A 20,079-nucleotide genomic window follows, 5' to 3' on the forward strand; every position below is an offset into this window, starting at 1 on the left:
AAAAACATCCATCAGTAGCCTCCTCTCAATCTTTTCTTCATTCTTCTACAAGGTACAATTTTTTTTTTCCGTCGGGTTTTTTGTTCGTTCATTTTTTTCTGCTTTCTTTTTGCTGCAGAATCTACACTCCCTATTCATTTACGTCTGTGTTACGTATTGTGAATTAGATAATTATGTTACAATTCGGTCAATGCTCCGATAAATCCAGGAAGTCAGGAAGGGGAAAGTATTTGCTTATTCCATTTTTTTGCAACTACGTATATAATATTCATCAATTCTTGTGTATTACGTATATAATATTATATTAATTAAAATATGTTATATACAATAATATTACTGTAATATTATTTAATCCTTGTTTGTATTACTTTTTCATTTATGATATTGTGAATTAGATAATCTATTGTTTTTTTAATTTTTATTTTTTGAATATAGAATGTATTCGAAGTTAGCTCCTAAACGAGGATTATCAAATCCAAGTCAATTACCTAGATATACGATTGAGACTGTTGAACCTGGATTTGTTGCTGATGGGAATAATAAGGCGGATTGGATTGATCGGAATACCGAAATATTTTTAAAAATTTGTGAGGAAGAAATTGAATCCGGCAATAAGTCTACCAAACATTTAAACAAAACGGGGTACACAAATTTAGTTTCAAAATTTCATGAGAGAACGAGACTTTCTTTGAATAAAAAACAATTCAAAAATAAATGGGATTCTATGAGAAAATATTTTGCACTGTGGGCACAACTTCTTGGAAATAATGAGACTGGCCTTGGTTGGGATCATAACAAGATGACCGTGCAAGCTGATAATAGTTGGTGGGAGGATAAGATTAAGTTACATAATTTATATATTACATTTTAAATTTTTAATCAATTATTTTTATTTATTTTTTGTTACGTTGCAAATTACAGGAAAATCCCGAGTATGCAAAGTTTAGATTGAGGGGACCCAAGAATTTAGATTTATTGGAAAATATATTTAAAGGTTCCATAGCAACTGGCTATGCTGCAATAGCACCATCAGAGGATCAACCAATTCATAATAATTTCAACGATGATACAAATGATTGGGATGTTCAGTTAGATGGAAAGTTTCAAAGTGATGTTTATATTAATGTTGAAAGCCAAGAATTTATGGAAAACTCAACAATGGGAGCTGACAACTCTATGTAGCAAAGGAAGAGAAAAAGAAGGAAGAGTGGGGAAAAAAGAGGTCTCATTGCTACTAGGTTAGCCGATCAACTTGATCGTGTCCTTCAAGAATTTGAGACTCAAAAGTCTATACACGAAACACCAAAAGATGACCCATGTAGCATTGAAAATTGTTTGGAGGTTCTTCGTAGTTTGCCTGGTATGGTGGTTGACAGTGAGCAATTCTTCATAGTTTAGAAATCCGTTATAAAATATATATATAAATTAATGAGTTAAAAAAACACTTTAATGATATGTATCCAAACACATTTATTAATTTAAAAAGTGCTTTTTATCTATTCATCCAAACACAATATTAACACAACTTTTACTTAAAAAAACACTTTTAAAAGCCAACTTAAAAAAGTACTTTTTTAATCAAAAAACTTTTGATACCAAACGGGCTCATTGTTTAACATTTGAAAGATATTTTAAATTAAATACAATAATACAAAAATAAAATAATAAATTCTCAGGCGCCGATGTCTGAAATCCAGGCCCCTTGAAAAATAAATGAGCCTCCTTTTAATTATTATTTTTTCATTTCCTTAATTTAATTATGAAATCATTATATTTTTATAATTATTAATAAAAAATATGAAACTTTACTTTTTTTAAAAAAATATTATTGTTTAATTATTGGCCATTAAACTTGATATCAATAAAACTGGGTTGAATGGCTCGCTGGACTGAATTGGTGAAGTGATATCTGAATTCTACTCATTTTTCAATTCTTATTAATGAGAAACCCACATAGGGATGGAAATTTTCCCCGCAATTTCGGGGCTCCGCGGGAAAAACTCGAAACGAGACGGTTCGAGGATATGTTAATGGGTTTGGTTTTGGGTTCGGGGATTTTAAAAAATCCCCGAAATATATTGGGACGGGTTTGGGAATCATATCCCCATACCAAACCCTCCCAAACCCACCCCGATAACATGTATATATACATATACAGTTATATATATATATATAAATACAGTAATATATTCGGGTATTTCAAACGGGGACGGGGACGAGGATTTTATCCCCGCGGATTCGGGGACGGGGATTCCCTGATTAAGTAGATCCGGGGATGGGTGCGGGGATGAGAGCGGGGATATAATTAAGGGACGGGGATGGGGATAGCAAACCCGCTCTCGCCCCGTCCCATTGCCATCCCTAGACCCATAGTATCTGTCGCTGGGTGGTTGTCGGCCCTACTTTCCAATGTACGTCACATAGGGTTGGCGGGTTGGTTCGAGTTCGGGTTGGAGGAGTTGGGTTGTTCGGGTTCGAGAGAATTTTTTGTGATATTTTTGCTTCAACTCGATTAAAATGTCACAAGTGGAAGGTAAAAACTTGTGTGAGACGATCTCACGGGTCGTATTTTGTGAGACGAATTTTTTATTTGAGTCATCCATGAAAAAATATTACTTTTTATGCTAAGTATATTACTTTTTATTGTAAATATCGGTATGGTTGACCCGTCTCACAGATAAAGATTCGTGAGACCGTCTCACAAGATACCTACTCACAAGTTAATTGTGATTTCTATATAGGTTTAGCAAGTGGGCTTTAATTTATATATCACATAGAACTAAGACAAAAACTTGTATTAGACGGTCTCACAGATCGTATTTTGTGATACAGATCTCTTATTTGGGTCATCCATGAAAAAATATTACTTTTTATACTAAAAGTATTACTTTTTATTATGAATATCGGTAGGATTGACTCATCTCACAGATAAAGATTCATGAGAACATCTCACAAGAGACCTACTCTAGAACTAATTGACAAATTTTAATTACATTTATTTTAAGGAGATTTTATATTTATATGGACCCAGATGGTAAATCCAAGACAGATTCAAATAATTTTACTCGATTTCAGATACTTGATATCGAATTATGATATTTATTTTTCTAAAATATTTTGTCGTTCTTGATTTTTTCACGAAATTGCAAGTCTTTACAAAGGGGCAGAAATTCTAGACATTGAATTGCTAACCTCCGATCCGACCCTGTCGAGATTCTGTAAAATCAAATTTATCGAACTAGATGTAGATCAAGTCAAGTTGTAGCATGAGACTGGCTTCAAGCAAGAGCTCGAAAGATTTGTTTTATTTCCAGGTAAGAAGCTACTCAACCGGGATTAGTGACAATTCTAGACAATTTCGGGTCTTGGATCCTTAGTTCGAGTCACACACCAAGTGAGTGCATATTTCTACAATCAAGATTTAGAGTTCCAACTTACACCCGCGGCGTCCAGGAGCCAGAAAAAAGGGAGAAAATACTTTCTCAATCCATGGTGAATTTCCGAACATAATAAGAATATTATATAAAGAACAAAACATGCAATTGTGTACTAGACTGATGTGAAAACTAACGGGCAGACCTACGGCATAAGCAAAAGAAAGAAACAGAGAATCGGCCCCTTTCGGTTTCCCCATCCATAGATGATACGTTGAACACATTTTCAATACACAGGATAGATCCTGCCGTGACAAAATAATACCTTCTTTATCCAAGTTCAGACTGTCTATGTATAATGTGCAGTTGCAACTATTAAATGCGTCGCTGCTTCTTGCGACGGCAACCATTGTGCGGCTTCCGAGTGGTGTCCTCAACGTAAACAACCGGGTGAGAATCTGCACGTGAATGCGAATAGCCATCTTTAAAGCTCAGGATTGCTAGCTTCTTTTTTCTGAAAAAGGTCGACCCATTCACTTTCACCACCACTGACTTTATTTTCATTTGCCTTACTTTATGTCCTATGTCCTCTGCAGCTGCTTCACCCGAGTATCGGGTGAGCTTACCGGCTTTTCCGGCCAGTTTTCCTGCAGATATTCCCAGTTTTTTGTTACCTTTGGAATCTGTCAAGGTGACAAAGGCATTGTTTCGCATAAGCTTTATGTGGACAACATCCGCATTTGCCTCGACTATTCTATTCGGATATAGTGGAAATCTTCCAAACCCATTACTGCCAGATTGCAGAGGCAACCCCTCAATATAGTTTGTTGATCTCTGAGTCCTTCCTGTTTCAACCTCAAGTTGAGGTCCAGAATGAAAGCAACTCCGGCAACAAAATGTGTTCGGAAAAGAAACATTCTTTGGTATTCCTAGCACACCAAGATTCAAGCCCAGATTCCCCAAAGTTGTTGACTGTAGAGGCGTCTCAGTCCTAGAGTTCTTTACAGTACCTGCTCATCATGCAGTTGGGAAAAAATAACTGTACATGTTGAGAATGGAGAAGACTATGGCAACACTCCCTTTGCGGCAATTGTTACAAATTGAGTACTTGGGAAATAAAAAGTTAGGAAGTTCCAAGGGCATCCTAATCTCCAGAAATTAAGAGAAATCTATTTTATCGTGTAACATATGGTTCATTTACAATAATCTATTACTGAGAGGCTTAAGGAGTATCAGTTTGTTCTTCTAAACAAGTTTTGCACTCTAATTTCTCAGATCTCTTTCCATTGGTTGTTTTCATTAACTAGTATCAATCTGTACAGTTCTTTGGACTAAACCAAATTATCCATATGATAGGAATCGAATGAAAGTTGAAGGGCCAAACCGGCTATTTGTATTGACCTCGCTCACAGACGTGCATGTGCATCATATATATATCTATCAACTAAAAGCTCCAGACTTTTAAAAAGGATTATTTATTTATCTACTTCCCAAAATGAATAAAAAACAGAACCATGTGGCTTCCCTCATGTGTGATTTTACGGTAGCCAAAACAAGCATGATTGTCTCCTTGGGGAGTGAGCTATATTCATTCACAGTGAAATGAGACCTCAACTTTCCACTCTCGTAAATATTATTGGCGGACGAAAAAAGGAAAACAAAAATTGTAACGAATCCAATTTCAACTGCTCATGTCTACGTGCAACACTTGCTGTTTGCAAGATTGCATCCTAGTGAGTTTGGTTTATTATGATTATATGAAAAGAAGATACTCCTAGTAAAAATTCTTCAACCACATCCTCATTAACAAACTTGGTTTCCCCATATATTAAAATATACTACAGAAATGCAGCAAAAAAAAAACTAAAAAATTACATGGATGACACATTCTTAATTCTTAATCTAACAAGATTAAGGGCGAGCAAGCCCATGCACGCTAAAAGCAGAATCATAAAATTATTTATTCTACTGTATCAATGTGACATTTAAAGTAAATGGCTCCATGTTCTAGGAGTACGACTTAGAACATGACCATCCATAACACTAAATTATGCGGATAGTTAGGGACGACTCTTACAGGAATGCCATGAATGTGGAGTCCAAAAAAATTTTAAAACAAAAACTGAAAGATAAACGGAGAAATTGTAAAATCAACTTCAAATTGTAATTTCACATCAATAGCTAACACAACACCTAGGTGATTGCACCCAAAAAAACAGTTAACTTTCCCCAAAGGTGGACATTCAAACTTTTCCACTGGATGAAGACACTAAAATTTCCCTAGACTATTCCTTAAAAAGATGCACATTACATGCTTATTAATTAAAAAAAGCATGAAACATAAGTTCGTCAATCAAAATTAATTTTCTTCCAAATTCGAAATGATAATCCAAAACTTAATAGAGTGTTGCAGCTATTGAATGATGAAACGACTGGTGGTCTAAAATTCAAATAAAACCTCCATTGCATAAACTCAAGTACGCATAAACATTTAAAAAAATCAAAAGTAACCAAGCACTCAACAAATCAATTACAGGTTCATCAGAACGGAGAAATTATCACATGAACATTCAAGTGGAGCTACCAATTAACGAATGCACACGCACTAATTCTAACTGAACACAAAACTGAATACCGTAAAAAGGATGAAGAATTTCGAACGAACCTGGAAAAGCATCGATCTTCTGTGAGCATTGTGAAAGGGCAATCAAGGTTCGAAAAGATCGGACTCCAGCCGCAGGAGAAGTTTGGTTGAATAGGCCGGCTCGAGAAATGGATCCGAGAAGTGAACTTCGGGAAATCATTGCTATGGGATCGATACACAATACCAACGAGAAACAAGTGAAAGTAGCGACCAAAGGGTTCGTAGGCCGTAGGGTTAGATTTTATTTTTAACCGTTATATATATATATATATATATATATATATATAAACTCACATTATTAAATTATTTATACAAATAAATAAATTGAAATATATTTTTTATAAGTTTTTAAGATTTTTATATAAATTAAATTTTTCATGCAAATGAAAAAAAACATGGTGTTTATCTAACCTTAGTCCATAATTATTTTTTAAAAAATGACATTTTACAATATAGTTCAAATACAATTGCAGAGATTATTTTTTAAAAAACACAGTTGATCAAGTCTATTTTCTTAAATATTCCAAAAAACCAAGGTTATTTTTTATATTTTAAAAATTACACCAAAATACTATTTGTATATTTATATATTATATACAGTATAGATATAACATATTTTTACGACTTGGTCACGTTAAAAAAGCCGATAAAAAGAATTTTATTTTTTACAAAAAAAAAATAATTAAAATTTTCTCCAGTAAATAAAATCATATCTCAACACATACATGTTCCAGGATTCCAGCAAAAACCTCGGTGAATGGCCGAAACTCCAAAAACCTCAAGTCCATGTTCATTTGTCGTGCAAAGAGATACTTTCTTTACCCAAAACGGTATGGAAATAATCGATCTCTAAATCCCAAGATTTTATTTTAAATAATCAGGAAACACATATCAATAAATGAAAACGTATCTGAATTCATAAACAATATTCTTGTAAATCCGTGTAAATTTGGCCTTTCAGATGAACGCAATTTGCTTTGAGAGTCTTTCCATTTATCTTACACATTATGGTCACACCATATTAGATGCATTAAACCTCAAATAACACAAAATCTTATTTAGATTATTTTTTTATGGGTTTAACCTTATTTGACAGTCCGCAACACATAATTATTTGCATACAAGTCCAACTATTGGATCTACGTTCTAACGATATCTCACGTGGACTATATATGAAACCTTGTAATTGTCTTTTTCAAAATAACCAAATGAGCTCAACTTTTACTTTCATTACTGAAATATATCTATAATCACTCTGGTACATTCAATCATACTAACATATGATCAAATACGTCTTTGTTATATTTATCGTAACTCAACATATCAATGGTCACATATGAAATACAACTGAGTAACATGGATTATGGTGTGGATGTGTACCACAAAAATCTCATGTAATGTGATCTTAACATGATATTTTCAACTGATACGTCCTTAAACTTTAATGAGATCAATCATAACAGAGTCAGAGTGTGGATATTTTGCATAAATAACCTTAAATATCCATAGACCAAATAAACCAAAAATATCTATAAATGAATTTAAATTTAAAAATTCTCTCTAAAACTGAATATTCTTAATTGACAAAAAAAAAAAAAAACTATATATAATGTGCAAATAAAACTTTTTGGATGATAGTCTCTTAGTAAGTGGATCCACACTTGTGACGTTTGTAATGATCTGCTTTATAGACAACTATACTATGAACTCTTTATTTAACTACAAAACTTGATTGGATGTCTCTCAACATGCTATAAAATTTCTTGTAATGATAAGAGACGCTACAATAAGGACCTTTAACACTCTTCTATGAGATAACACATTTGGTCAATAGTTGTATATATCAAAACGTAGTATTCATACTATTTGGCATCCCAAAAATCAGAGTCGGTATACTAAATTGAAACATCCACTATTCATTTTTCAAAAAGTACTTAATTTTTTTTACCCTACATTAATTCGGCTGAAATACTCGTATTTATTTATATATTTATAGATTGTGTTTTGAACAAAATCAAGAATAAGATTATGATCAATGCTAATCACACTTGTGAGAATATCAATATATTCTTCTCCAAAAGAACAAATATCTAACCTTATCTTCTCCTTAAACTCGACATCCTTAAAAGAAACAATATTTTACCAACTTAAAAATCGAATGAGCTGTGAGACTATAAAATTTTCAACTCTTGGATCTTTTATAGTAATTTTATCTGAAATTTTATAGAGGATATAGGTTGTAGTCACTAATTACTTTCATGAGTGAAATATAAGTAGCCATATCCAAAATATTTGTATATGAATGTTATAAAGCATGAGACTCAATAACCTGTTTAATATTAAGTATGTAAATTATGAGTATACAGATGACAATTTTTCTCACGAGTTCGGAGTCCGTCTTGTGTCATTAATATTCCATGTTGTTTTGTGTTCAGGGATTCTTCGAACCCGAAAAGCAAGGATTGGCGTGAGTATATGATAATAAGGATAAAATTCGAGAATGGAGATAGAGATGTCAAACCGTATGCTCCTTGCGTGCTCCATAATATGGCACGACTCTAATATCAATACATTAGATCCGAAAACGTCATCGAGGATTTGACGGGTTAATTGGTAGATGCAAAAGTCTCAACTCACACGGATTCGCACATGCTTGCCTACTGAAGTAACGGTAAGTTCGACCCTACCAGTAATGGTAGTGCATGAATTCACTTATTTATTGACACGTGGCATCTATTTTTCCTTTTTTTTTAAGTTTTTCTAATTCTAAATCTTCCTCGGCTGTAGGCTCTTAACCCAACTATGGTTTGATCAAAAAAATTTCCACATCTTCCGTTCTCTCGTTACAGAGCTTCCACCAAAAATAAGAGAATTCAAAATTTTCAACTCTCTCACAAAATTTCCATATCTACCGTTTTCTTTTGAATTCATGTTTATATATAATTTTTGTTTGTTGCTATAATATTTTTTGTCTCTAAATGTGTGAATGTGTCACTTCTTTTTATTTGAATGGACTACTTATGTGAGTGATCAATACTGAATTTGATATATGTTTTAGATGAAGAATTTTTTTTTTCTTTTTTCTTTAGCCTTGTAAAAGATCAGTCCAAGAATATGACGATAAAATTTAATAATGGTGTAAATAGTTGATATTTGTGTTTTCCTTTACAACTAAAAACAAGAAGCAAAAACATATCTTTCTTTTCACTAGACTAATTATAAATGCATATATCAATTGTTTTAGCGAGTATAATAAGTTCTTATGCAACATTCAAATTATAGATTGAAACATTATTTAATTAATTTTTTTTTTTGAAAGAAACAATCATTATAAGCGAACTTCACAACAGTAAGCTGGAAAAGAAAATCAATGTTACCATTAAAAACAACAAATGAAAAAAATTGTACCAATAATAATCATTCAATTTGAGCCCCAAGAAGCAAATTAAACAATGTAAAAGACGATGTTAAACAAGCCAAAGATTAGAACATGATAAAGCCCACTGAAATGTCTTGAAAATCTTCAAAACATGGCCTGATGGAAAGTGCAGAAGATGATGATTCCAACAAGAATATCAAGCAAAATAACTCCAAACATTGCTCCTGCTCCAACGAACATTCACGGTCATTGAACCCATGAGCCTCCACCATTTCCTCCATCAAAATAATAATTTTCTAAGGAAGATTTCAAAACCATTACAATGTATAATTTTCAAATATCAACAATATGAATACCTGGCAACGACCATACCATCTTTATCAACAATTCATGCTTTTTCAGTTATCATGATCATATCCCTAAACAATATAAAATTTTTATGTATTTGTAAATAAAGTTAATTTTCTTTGAAAAAATTTCTTACTTGTGAAGAATGAGGACCCTCAAATTGATACGAAGACCCCAAAAACGGTGATGAATGAGGACCTCCACCAAACTGCATTTAAAATAAAAAAAATAAACATAAGATATGTGTTGATTGTGCCCAAATTCATCTAATATTATTAATTTAAAAAGGATGTGTTACCATTTGATTGAACACTGGAAAATAATGATGATTGTGCCCAAATAGAGATGGAAATTGAGGAGATGTATATTGTGAATTTTGTCTTTTCATTTTGGTTTCTTTTGCACCTAGCAAGTCCAAGAAAATTACAAACTTAGTGGTAGATTAACTATATAATGAGTAAAATGAATAAATTTTAAATAAATGAAAACTTACTTGAAATGTGACCAAGTTCTCTACCATGTTGAAGTTTGGTCCACACGTGGCTGGAAATGACGAAGCCGTTGCTGATCAGTTCATCAATGGCTTGAATCCCGATATATTTACATTGGTGAACACAGGGCGACCGAATAACTTTGCTGATGCCATGAATAGAGCAAATGGCGCTGAAGCGGACCTGATAAGGCAGAGAGGAGCTGCAGATGTTCCTCCCGCACCGAGACCACAGCAACCACCTCCCCGATTTGAGAGTGATAATAGCAGTGGTGGAAAGAAAGATTTTCTGAAGGCTAGAGGAAAGAAATTTAAGAAGTCTGGCGGCAGTTCTTCTAGCTCCAGTGGCTCCAAACAAAGTTATACCGGAGCTTACTGCGGAAATTGTGGAGGGAGACATTCCACTGAGCAATGCCAAGGAGTATTGGTAGTTGCCACTTCTGCAAACAACAGGGACATTTTGCCAGAGTGTGTCCACAGAAGGGTTCTCAAAGATCCCAGGGAGCCGAATCATTTGGATCAGCGGCACAGTGGAGTAGACGATCAGCTGCTGTTCATTCATTTCAGCCAGCACCATCTCAGTCACAGCAGAGGCCAGGAGAAAGTCAGACAGGTGGCCAGCCTCTTAGACAGCAGGCCAGAGTATTTGCTTTGATCGAGGAGCAGGCTCAGGAAGCACCAGATGATGATGTTGCAGGTAACTGTTCTTGATGTAGTTATCCTGCTTTTGTATTGATGAATACGGATGCTTCCCATACGTTTATTTTTGAACGATTTGCATTGAGTCATGCATTACCTCTTGAGTTTTTATCTGTTACCAATGATATGAACGTTATTGATGTTTCCCCAGATAAGACTTTAGATTTGATTTCAGTCAGAGAGAATTGATTTTAACCTTGACTTGATATCAGAAATTGTGAAATGGTGAATCCTGGTGGAGACAGATTTCATTCAGGATGTGTTATATCTTAAGATGATGTATTTGTTGATTTTAGCAGAATTAAACTGTAATTAGTTGGCCGAGATGGATATCAGTGTTAGATATTTGCGGTTTTATGAGGTTAGCAGATCAGTACCGATGAGTGATGTTTTGAATCTGATTGAATATTGCTGTTATTCTGAATCCGTGTTTAAATCAGATAGTAGACAGTGGGGAATTTATATCGTACAGTCCGAACCAGAGCTGATTTTGAAATATAAGCAGCTCAGAAAGTTGATCAGAAGGTACAGAACCAGATAGCGAGGGTTAGAGCAAGACATCGATTCGAGTATCAGGTTCGTGACAATGTTCTGTATGAAAATAATTTTAGTGTTGTGCCAAATGTTTCGGAGTTGAAACGATAGATACTATCAGAAGCGCACAACATTCGATTCAATATTCATCCTGGTGGCAAGGAAATGTATAATGATTTGAAAAGACAGTTTTGGTGGAAACAAATGAAAGCTGATATTGCTAAATTTGTAGCCAAATGTTTGAATTGCTAACAGGTGAAGGCTGAGAGGAAGAAACCCGGAGGACTATTACAGAGTTTGTCTATTCCTGAAGAGAAATGGGATCACATTTCCATGGATTTTATAAGTGAAGTTACCAAGATCCTCCCGAGATTGTGATGCGATTTGGGTTGTGATTGACAGATTGACCAAATCCGCATGCTTTATTCTGTACAAGATGACGTACAGACATGACTAGATGGCTGAGATTTATGTCATAGAGGTAGGTAGACTGCATAGAGTGCCGAAGTCGATTGTAGCAGACCATGATCCTCGGTTTACATCGCACTTGTGGCAGAATTTACAGCAGATTTTGGATACGAAGTTATATTTTAGTACTGCATATCATCCATAGACCGATGGATAGTCTGAGCAGACGATCCAAACATCGGAAGATATGCTGAGAGCCGCAGTGCTTGATTTTAGCACTAGCTGGCAAGATATATTTCCACTTGGTGAGTTTCGTACAACAATAGCTATCAGACGAGTATTGAAATGGCTCCTTTCGAAGCGTTGTACGAAAAGAGGTGTCGATCCCCTCTTTATTAGGATGATATCTCTGAGGTTCCTGAGATCGGACGTGGCATAACTAGAGATATGATTGAAAAAGTGAAACTGATTCAGAAGAAAATGAAGGCAGCACAGGACCGACAAGCCAAATAAGCCAACCTTCGACGTAGACCGTTGATATTTGAGGCAGGAGACAGAGTAATTTTGAAGATTTCTCCATTCAGAGGTGTGGTTAGATTTGGTAAAAAAGGGAAATTGTCTCCACGATATGTTGGTCCATATAAGATTCTCGAAAAGATAGGAGATCGTGCCTATCGACTCGCCTTGCCACCTTAATTATCAGGGATACATGATGTCTTTCATGTATCTATGCTGCGGAAATATCTCCCTGATGATTCTCACGTTATTCAACCAGACGAGACTGAGCTGGATGAGACATTGAGTTATTTCGAAAAGCCGATTCAGATTCTTGATCGGAAGGAAAAGTAGCTCAGAACGAAGACTATTCCACTTGTGAAAGTTCGGTGGAGTTAACATGGTATTGAAAAAGCTACTTGGGAGACTGAGTCTAATATGAGACAGAGGTTCCCAGTGTTATTTCACTAAGGTGAGTTGTTTACTTAGCTTCTTCTATATACCTTCTTATGATATGATTGATTGCCTGTGATTTCGAGGACGAAATCATATCTTAGGGGGGGGGGGAATGTAAGGCCCAAGAATTTTATCCTATTAATCTGAAATGATTTGGGGATAATTGATATGATTATAGACGGAAATGATCGGACCGAGAAAGACGAGATAATGCATGAAAATATGTGAGGAACAGTAGCCCTAGCGCATATGCGCGGCACAGATGCGCGCATATGCGCGAGCATATGCGCGACGTGGGCAGAGGACCTCGCGCATATGCGCGAAGTGAGTCGCGCATATGCCCGAGCCTGTACAAGCGAAGTCCAGAGGACCTCGCGCATATGCGCGGAGATGAGTCGCGCATATGCGCGAGCTGCCGAAAAGCTTATCCACGAGACCCGTAGGTCTCGCGCATATGCGCCGATATTAGTCGCGCATATGCGCGAGACGTGCAGTATGCACATTGAGCCACTCGTCCTTTTGCATGTGCGTGGATGTATATATATATATACCTTGCAATTCTTCAAAAAGAAGAAAACGAAGGAAAGAATCGTGAAGAAAGATTCAGAGAAAGAAAGAAAATCCTTACGCCTTTTGGGAGAAATCCGCCCGTCCGATTTTGAATCCGACTTCGGTATTGAGTTCCTATCGACGTCGGCTACAACTGGACGTAAGTTTTGCTACGTTTTGATATGATTTGAAATTATGGTATTGTCAAAATCTGATATGATTCATATATGATGTTCTTGTCATGTTAGACATCGTATAATCGAAACCGGACTGGAGAACAAATACCATATGAAATTGTTATGATTTTCGGAGTAGTTTTGGAGTCGATTTGATATCAGAATTGAATTGTTATCGATTATGAGGTGTTGGAATTGATATCTGACTGATATGGTAGTGCTGGATATATTGAAATTATGACATTATATTGTTGAAACAGAATTTGATTGAATTCTGATTATATCCAGTATTGATTGAGTGGTGTATTGATGTTGTACCCTCAATATTGTTATTGTCAGATTGAGTATTGACAGGCTTTGAGTTCGAGACTTCGACAGAGTCAGAGTATCAGAAAGAAAGGTATAAATTAATGTTGAGTTGAGATTGCACAACTCGAGTGAGGTTTGATTCGAGCCTCCCTAAATCACATACTTTAGTTTATTGCATTGATACTTGTAATTGATGAGATTGATTTGTATGGTCTATTGATTCATAGACATTGTATGTATTGAGTCATTGGCTAATTCGCCTAGTCATTGGCTGATTCGCCTAGTTACTGGCTCATTCGTCTAGTGACTGGCTCATTCGTCTAGTCATTGGCTGATTCGCCTATCTTTGACTGATTCGTCAATTCTGCGGCCGATTCGCCCAGACACTGGATATGTGAATTATATCGATGCCGTTTAGGGATTGATTCATTCCTATCGACTGAGATTCAGTATATTTATCATTATTCAGACACCGGGATCCCTAGATTAGAATTGAGTCGAGTCTGAGACGACGCGCCAGTTGAGTCGAGTCTGAGACGACGCGTCGGTTGAGTTGAGTCTGATACGACATGTTGATTTACAGTGTTTATATTATTCATGTTTGGTGAATTGCTACATGATAATGATATCTTTACTATGCTTTTATATATGTTTTTATATGATTGCATGTTTACATTGTTTATACTGGGATTTATTCTCACCGGAGTTATTCGGCTGTTGTCTTGTTTTGTATGTGTGCATGACAACAGTGTGGGGCTGGATCAGGGTCAAGAAGAGGATGAGAGAAGACAGTTAGCATGGAGATCCGGACTTAGGAGTATATCCGTTATATCACCTGAGATGTAGTGAAGAAACAGTAGTTATTATGATTTATGGTTGTACATGACTTGTACTTAGATCTGAATAGTGATCTAGTAAATGAGATAAGACTTATTCCATATGCTGCGTACTCTCGTATTTTAAAAAAAATTTAGACCCTGTTTATTTTAATTGATTAATTATTCCCAAAAAGTGATTAAGAATTGAATCAAGTTCAGGTCCCAAAAAAAGTACGAACGAAATATTATACTCGCGTTTGTATATCTCATATATTATCCTTGACAGTAATTTTTCATCAAACCATGTGACCTAATTTAATTTAATATAAAAATATATTCACTTTTAATTATGATGGTACGAAAATATGGTTGTAGCATTGAATAAACATTACCAGAGTTTGACTAAAAATTTGGCCTCTGAATATATGTAGGTAGTATGTCCAAGCGAATTGTAATCATAGTTTATGGTGATAGCGTAACTAAAAGACAAAAATTTATATCAGACAGACTCACGAATCGTATTTTGTGAGACATATATCTTATTTGGATAATCGATGAAAAAATATTACTTTTTATGCGAAGAGTATTACTTTTTATTGTGAATATCGGTAAAGGTTGACCCGTCTCACATATAAAGATTCGTGAGACCGACTCAAAAAAAAAAAACTTTTGGTTGATGTTAACGTACAAAAACCCAGTTCGATATATGATGTTTAACAAAATCTCGTTTCAATTTCTTTTCTTTCGACTATCTAAAATTAGTCTTTTTTTGTTTCAAAGAATTTGCCCAAATTGGTTTTCAATGCATAAATATTTTCAAAAAATGCCCAAACTATCTTTTATTCTATTTTATTAAGAAATAATTATATAGAGTCATGAAAATAGTGTCAGAGTATAAGTAAAATTATTTCAAATATACAAAATTATTCCGGTATATCCTCTTATGAAATACTTATAAAAGATATTTAATTTATGGTGCATTTTTCTATAAAATATAAAAGTTATTAATTAATACAAATATATATGAATTGATAAATTAAATAGTAAAATTTAATATATTTTTAAAATACTTATAAATACAGGATATTTTTTCTCCTTCTATATTATAGTTTTATAATTATATATTATATAACAATATTTAAACTCAATAATAAATCATATATACATCTAAAATATATTTTAATATATTGATACAATTAAATAAAATAAATATATTTATATTTATATTTATATTTATATTAAAGTATAAAATCAAAAACTAGAAAATTTACAAAAAAAATATCTAAATCAAGCGCAAAAACTTTCGGTCCTAGAATCATGCAATAACAATTCAGGGCCTTCTGTGGCATATATTTATTTAATCATATTTTTATCAATATATTAAAATATTTTTTGTTATTTATAGTATCTATACTTTTATATTATATTATTAAATTTTAGACATGTAGAGTAACTAATTTTCATGTCATGATCAATTTTTTAAAATACCAACAATAACCCTATAAAATTATAAAAGTGCTTTATTTTCATTTAATAAAAATATTATAAAAATTATTTTAGTAAATTTCTATATTTTCCTATCACTATTATATCCTCTTTTCAAAAAATTTAAAACTACTAAAATATTTTTTTTCTTTATCCAAACTTTTAAATGTTACTAATTACTAATATTAAAAATTATTATGAGAAAATAGTAAATTAAAAACAACAAACTAATTTAACACAAAATATGACTTATTTTTGAATTGTAACTTTATTAACATATAATTATTATATTAAATAAATATTATATAATGTTTAAAAAATTAAAAATAAATGATTTTGAAAATAAAAATTTTACCTAATTGAATTCAATAAGAGTAATTAGATTCTTTTTAAAAAATAGTTTAAAGGTAAAATTGCACTTTAGTTGAATTGTGTACAAATTTAATCATTTACAATAATTTATATACCAAAATTTCAATTTTGTTGAAAAATAATATTTAAAATGTGTGTGTTGAATATTTGAATGTTGAAAATAAGAGTTGTAAATATTGAAAATTAGTGTGTGATGATGTAGATAATGATGAATTTATTTTTGGATTATTTGTAAAGATTTTCTATAAATAGATCTCTCATTTGTGAAGAAAGTCACAATTGAGTAGAGAGAAAAATATTATAAAGTGTGTAGTTTGGTAAATTTTGAGAGTTTGAGATTTTTACTTTTTACCATAAATTTTTACTTTTTACAAAACGTTATCAGCACGAAGCTCTAAAGGTCCTCCGTATTTTTCCAAGCTCCAAAACAGAAGAAAAAGGTAACAAAAGTAATAATATTTATTTTACTGTTTATTTATTGTGTATATATTTAATATATAATATAATGTTATAATTTTTTCAAAAACTTGTTATAAATCCTGGGAGGATGTTAAGACGACATCCCACACTCCCGGTAAGGGATACGACAAGTATAAAAGCCTATAAGGTTTTTAAACAAAATAACTTATGACACCTTATTATAATAATGTGATATGATATACATAATTATTTAAACATGACTAATATTATATACATCATATTATTACCATAAAATTGTACAAATACATACATTTATTTTTTGTACACCAACGGTCATAAACGGTAACAAAACGGATAGTTTTTGCCCTATAAATATCATCTCACAAACACATTCAATCACTCCAACTTTCTCTTCTTCTCTAAAAATTATTCTTTATCAAATTTTTCGAAGAAAAAAGAAGATGGATTTCTCAAGGTTATTTTTAATTATTTTGATTATCATACTCACGAGTCTTGTATTTATTGGAGAATATCCTCCTCGTGTGTTTTCTTTATTTTTACGAATGCTTGTACTTGTTGTTTATCCATTACTTTGTATTGCAATATTCATTAACTAATAAAATGCATCGTAATTTTTTTTAGTACCAACATGTCAAACTTGACAAAGCTCGAATTCATTGCTCTTGATATTACGGGGAAAAATTATATGCCATGGACTCTCGATGTAGAAATGCATCTTGAGTCATTGGGTCTAAGTGAGACCATAAAAGAAAATGGCATATCGACATCACAAGAAAAGGCAAAAGCCATGATATTTTTACGTCGACATCTCGACGATGGATTGAAATGTGAATATTTAATTGAAAAAGATCCATGGCTTTGTGGAAGGGATTAAAATAAAGATTCGAACATATAAGGGAAGTTACACTTCCGACCGCCCGTGATGAATGAAATATGTTAAGATTCCAAGATTTTAAGAAAGTCAGTGATTATAATTCAGCGATGTATCGAATAATCTCGCAGCTAAAATTTTGTGGACATGAGGTTACAGAATCGGAAATGCTTGAAAAAAAATTTTCCACGTTTCACACATCAAATATAACTTTACAGCAACAATATAGAGTGCGTGGATTTGCGAGATATTCTGAACTCATCGCCTGTCTTCTTGTGGCGGAAAAGAACAATGAGCTATTAATGAGAAATCATCAGTTCCGACCCACTGGATCAACAGCATTTCCAGAAGTAAATGCTGTGAGTAAAAATGAATTTAAACCTGAAAACCAAAATCAAATTCAAAGACAAGGTTTTGGTCGAGGTCGAGGTCGAGGACTTGGTCATGGTCGTGGACGTGGAATTGGCCGTGGTCGTGGTCGATGCCGTGGTTTTGAAAACAATAGAGATAGTTATTTTTATAACTCATCTCAAAAGGGCGTCACGAACCACCCACAGAAAAGGCATCATGAGAACATGAGTGTTAATGAAAATCACTCGAAAAGATTTGAAAGTTCTTGTTTCAGATGCGGCACTCCAGGACATTGGTCTCGTATTTGTCGAGCCCCTGAGCACCTTTGCAAGCTCTATAAAGAATCGTTAAAGGGGAAAGAAAAAGAGACCAACTTCACTGAACGCGGTGACCGTTTGAGTGATTTAACTCATTTTGATGCTGCTGATTTTATAAATGATTTCTCTGGAAATGATCAATATGTTGGTGGGATAAAAATGAACAATATTGATGCTACTGATTTTCTTAATGATTTCTCTGAGAATGAACAATATAATGGTAGAATATAAATGTACAATAATTTATTTTTCATGTATTCATATAATAATGTTTTATTGTAAAATTATGATATGTGTATTGTCAGTAATCTTATTTCATTGCATATTTTTTTTGAAGTTCAAATATGGAAAATGCTATGAGCAAAGCTGAAGTTTGCATACCCGATAGTGGTACAACGCACACTATCCTCCGAGATAAAAGATATTTCTTGGAACTAAAACCAACAAAAACAACGGTGAATACAATATCAGGTCCTGTAGACTTGATTGAAGGATGTGGTAAAGCACAATTTTTGTTACCTAATGGTACAAAATTTTTTATCAATGATGCTTTATATTCACCACAATCGAAAAGAAATTTGTTGAGTTTTAATGATATATATTCTCATGGGTATGATACTCAAACAATGAATGAAGGGAATGAGAAATATATGTGTCTTATCACATATAAATCAGGAAAGAAATATGTGATTGAAAAACTACCAATGCTCCCTACTGGATTGCATTATACACATATAAGTCCCATTGAATCAAACATGGTAGTAGATAATTCTTCAATATTAACCAATTGGCATGATCGATTAGGACATCCTGGTTCAACAATGATGCGAAGAATTATAGAAAATACACATGGTCATCCACTGAAAGACCAGAAGATCTTTCAGAATAATAAGTTTCAATGTAAAGCATGTTCTCTTGGAAAACTTATTATAAGACCATCGCCAGCCAAAATCCAAACTGAATCACCAATGTTTCTTGAACGTATTTAGGGTGATATTTGTGGACCAATCCATCCACCATGTGGACCATTCAGATACTTTATGGTATTAATTGATGCCTCCAGCAGATGGTCACATGTATGTTTATTGTCAACTCGAAATATTGCATTTGCAAGATTACTTGCTCAAATAATAAAATTGAGGAATCAATTTCCCGATTATACAATTAAGAAAATTAGACTTGATAATGCTGGTGAATTTACTTCCCAGACTTTCAATGATTATTGTATGTCTATGGTAATCATTGTTGAGCATCATGTTGCTCATGTACATACACAGAATGGATTGGCTGAATCATTGATTAAACGTCTGCAAATGATTGCTAGACCAATGATTAAGAAAACAAAGCTCCCTATTTCTATATGAGGACATGCAATTTTACATGCTGCTGCATTAATTCGCATCAGACCAAGTGTATATCATAAATACTCCTCATTGCAGCTTGCATTTGGTAAAGAACCAGACATTTCTCATCTGAGAATTTTTGGATGTATGGTGTATGTGCCTATTGCACCACCGCAACGAAAGAAAATGGGACTTCAAAGAAAGACTGAAATTTATATCG

General features: G+C 33.5%; 1 protein-coding gene across 1 annotated transcript; it reads right to left on the minus strand.

The window, feature by feature from the left end:
* Positions 1–3,273: 3,273 nt before the first annotated feature.
* Positions 3,274–6,261, minus strand: LOC142524940 (small ribosomal subunit protein uS11m). Its single transcript, XM_075629098.1, has 2 exons — positions 6,040–6,261; positions 3,274–4,384 (listed from the first exon to the last, which is right to left on the minus strand). The coding sequence occupies exons 1-2, from the start codon at positions 6,176–6,178 to the stop codon at positions 3,750–3,752; spliced, it is 774 nt and encodes a 257-aa protein (XP_075485213.1). The 5' UTR covers positions 6,179–6,261; the 3' UTR covers positions 3,274–3,749.
* Between the last annotated feature and the right edge of the window lie 13,818 nt (positions 6,262–20,079).

This window comes from Primulina tabacum, chromosome 14, assembly GCF_025594145.1.
Source record: "Primulina tabacum isolate GXHZ01 chromosome 14, ASM2559414v2, whole genome shotgun sequence".
In the NCBI taxonomy this organism is placed as follows: domain Eukaryota; kingdom Viridiplantae; phylum Streptophyta; class Magnoliopsida; order Lamiales; family Gesneriaceae; genus Primulina; species Primulina tabacum.

Coding starts and splice junctions, on each gene's coding strand:
- LOC142524940 (XM_075629098.1), bottom strand. CDS start 6,178: ATGATTTCCCGAAGTTCACTTCTCGGATCCATTTCTCGAGCCGGCCTA. Junction 4,385..6,039: donor GAAGATCGATGCTTTTCCAG/GTTCGTTCGAAA, acceptor CATGATGAGCAG/GTACTGTAAAGAACTCTAGG.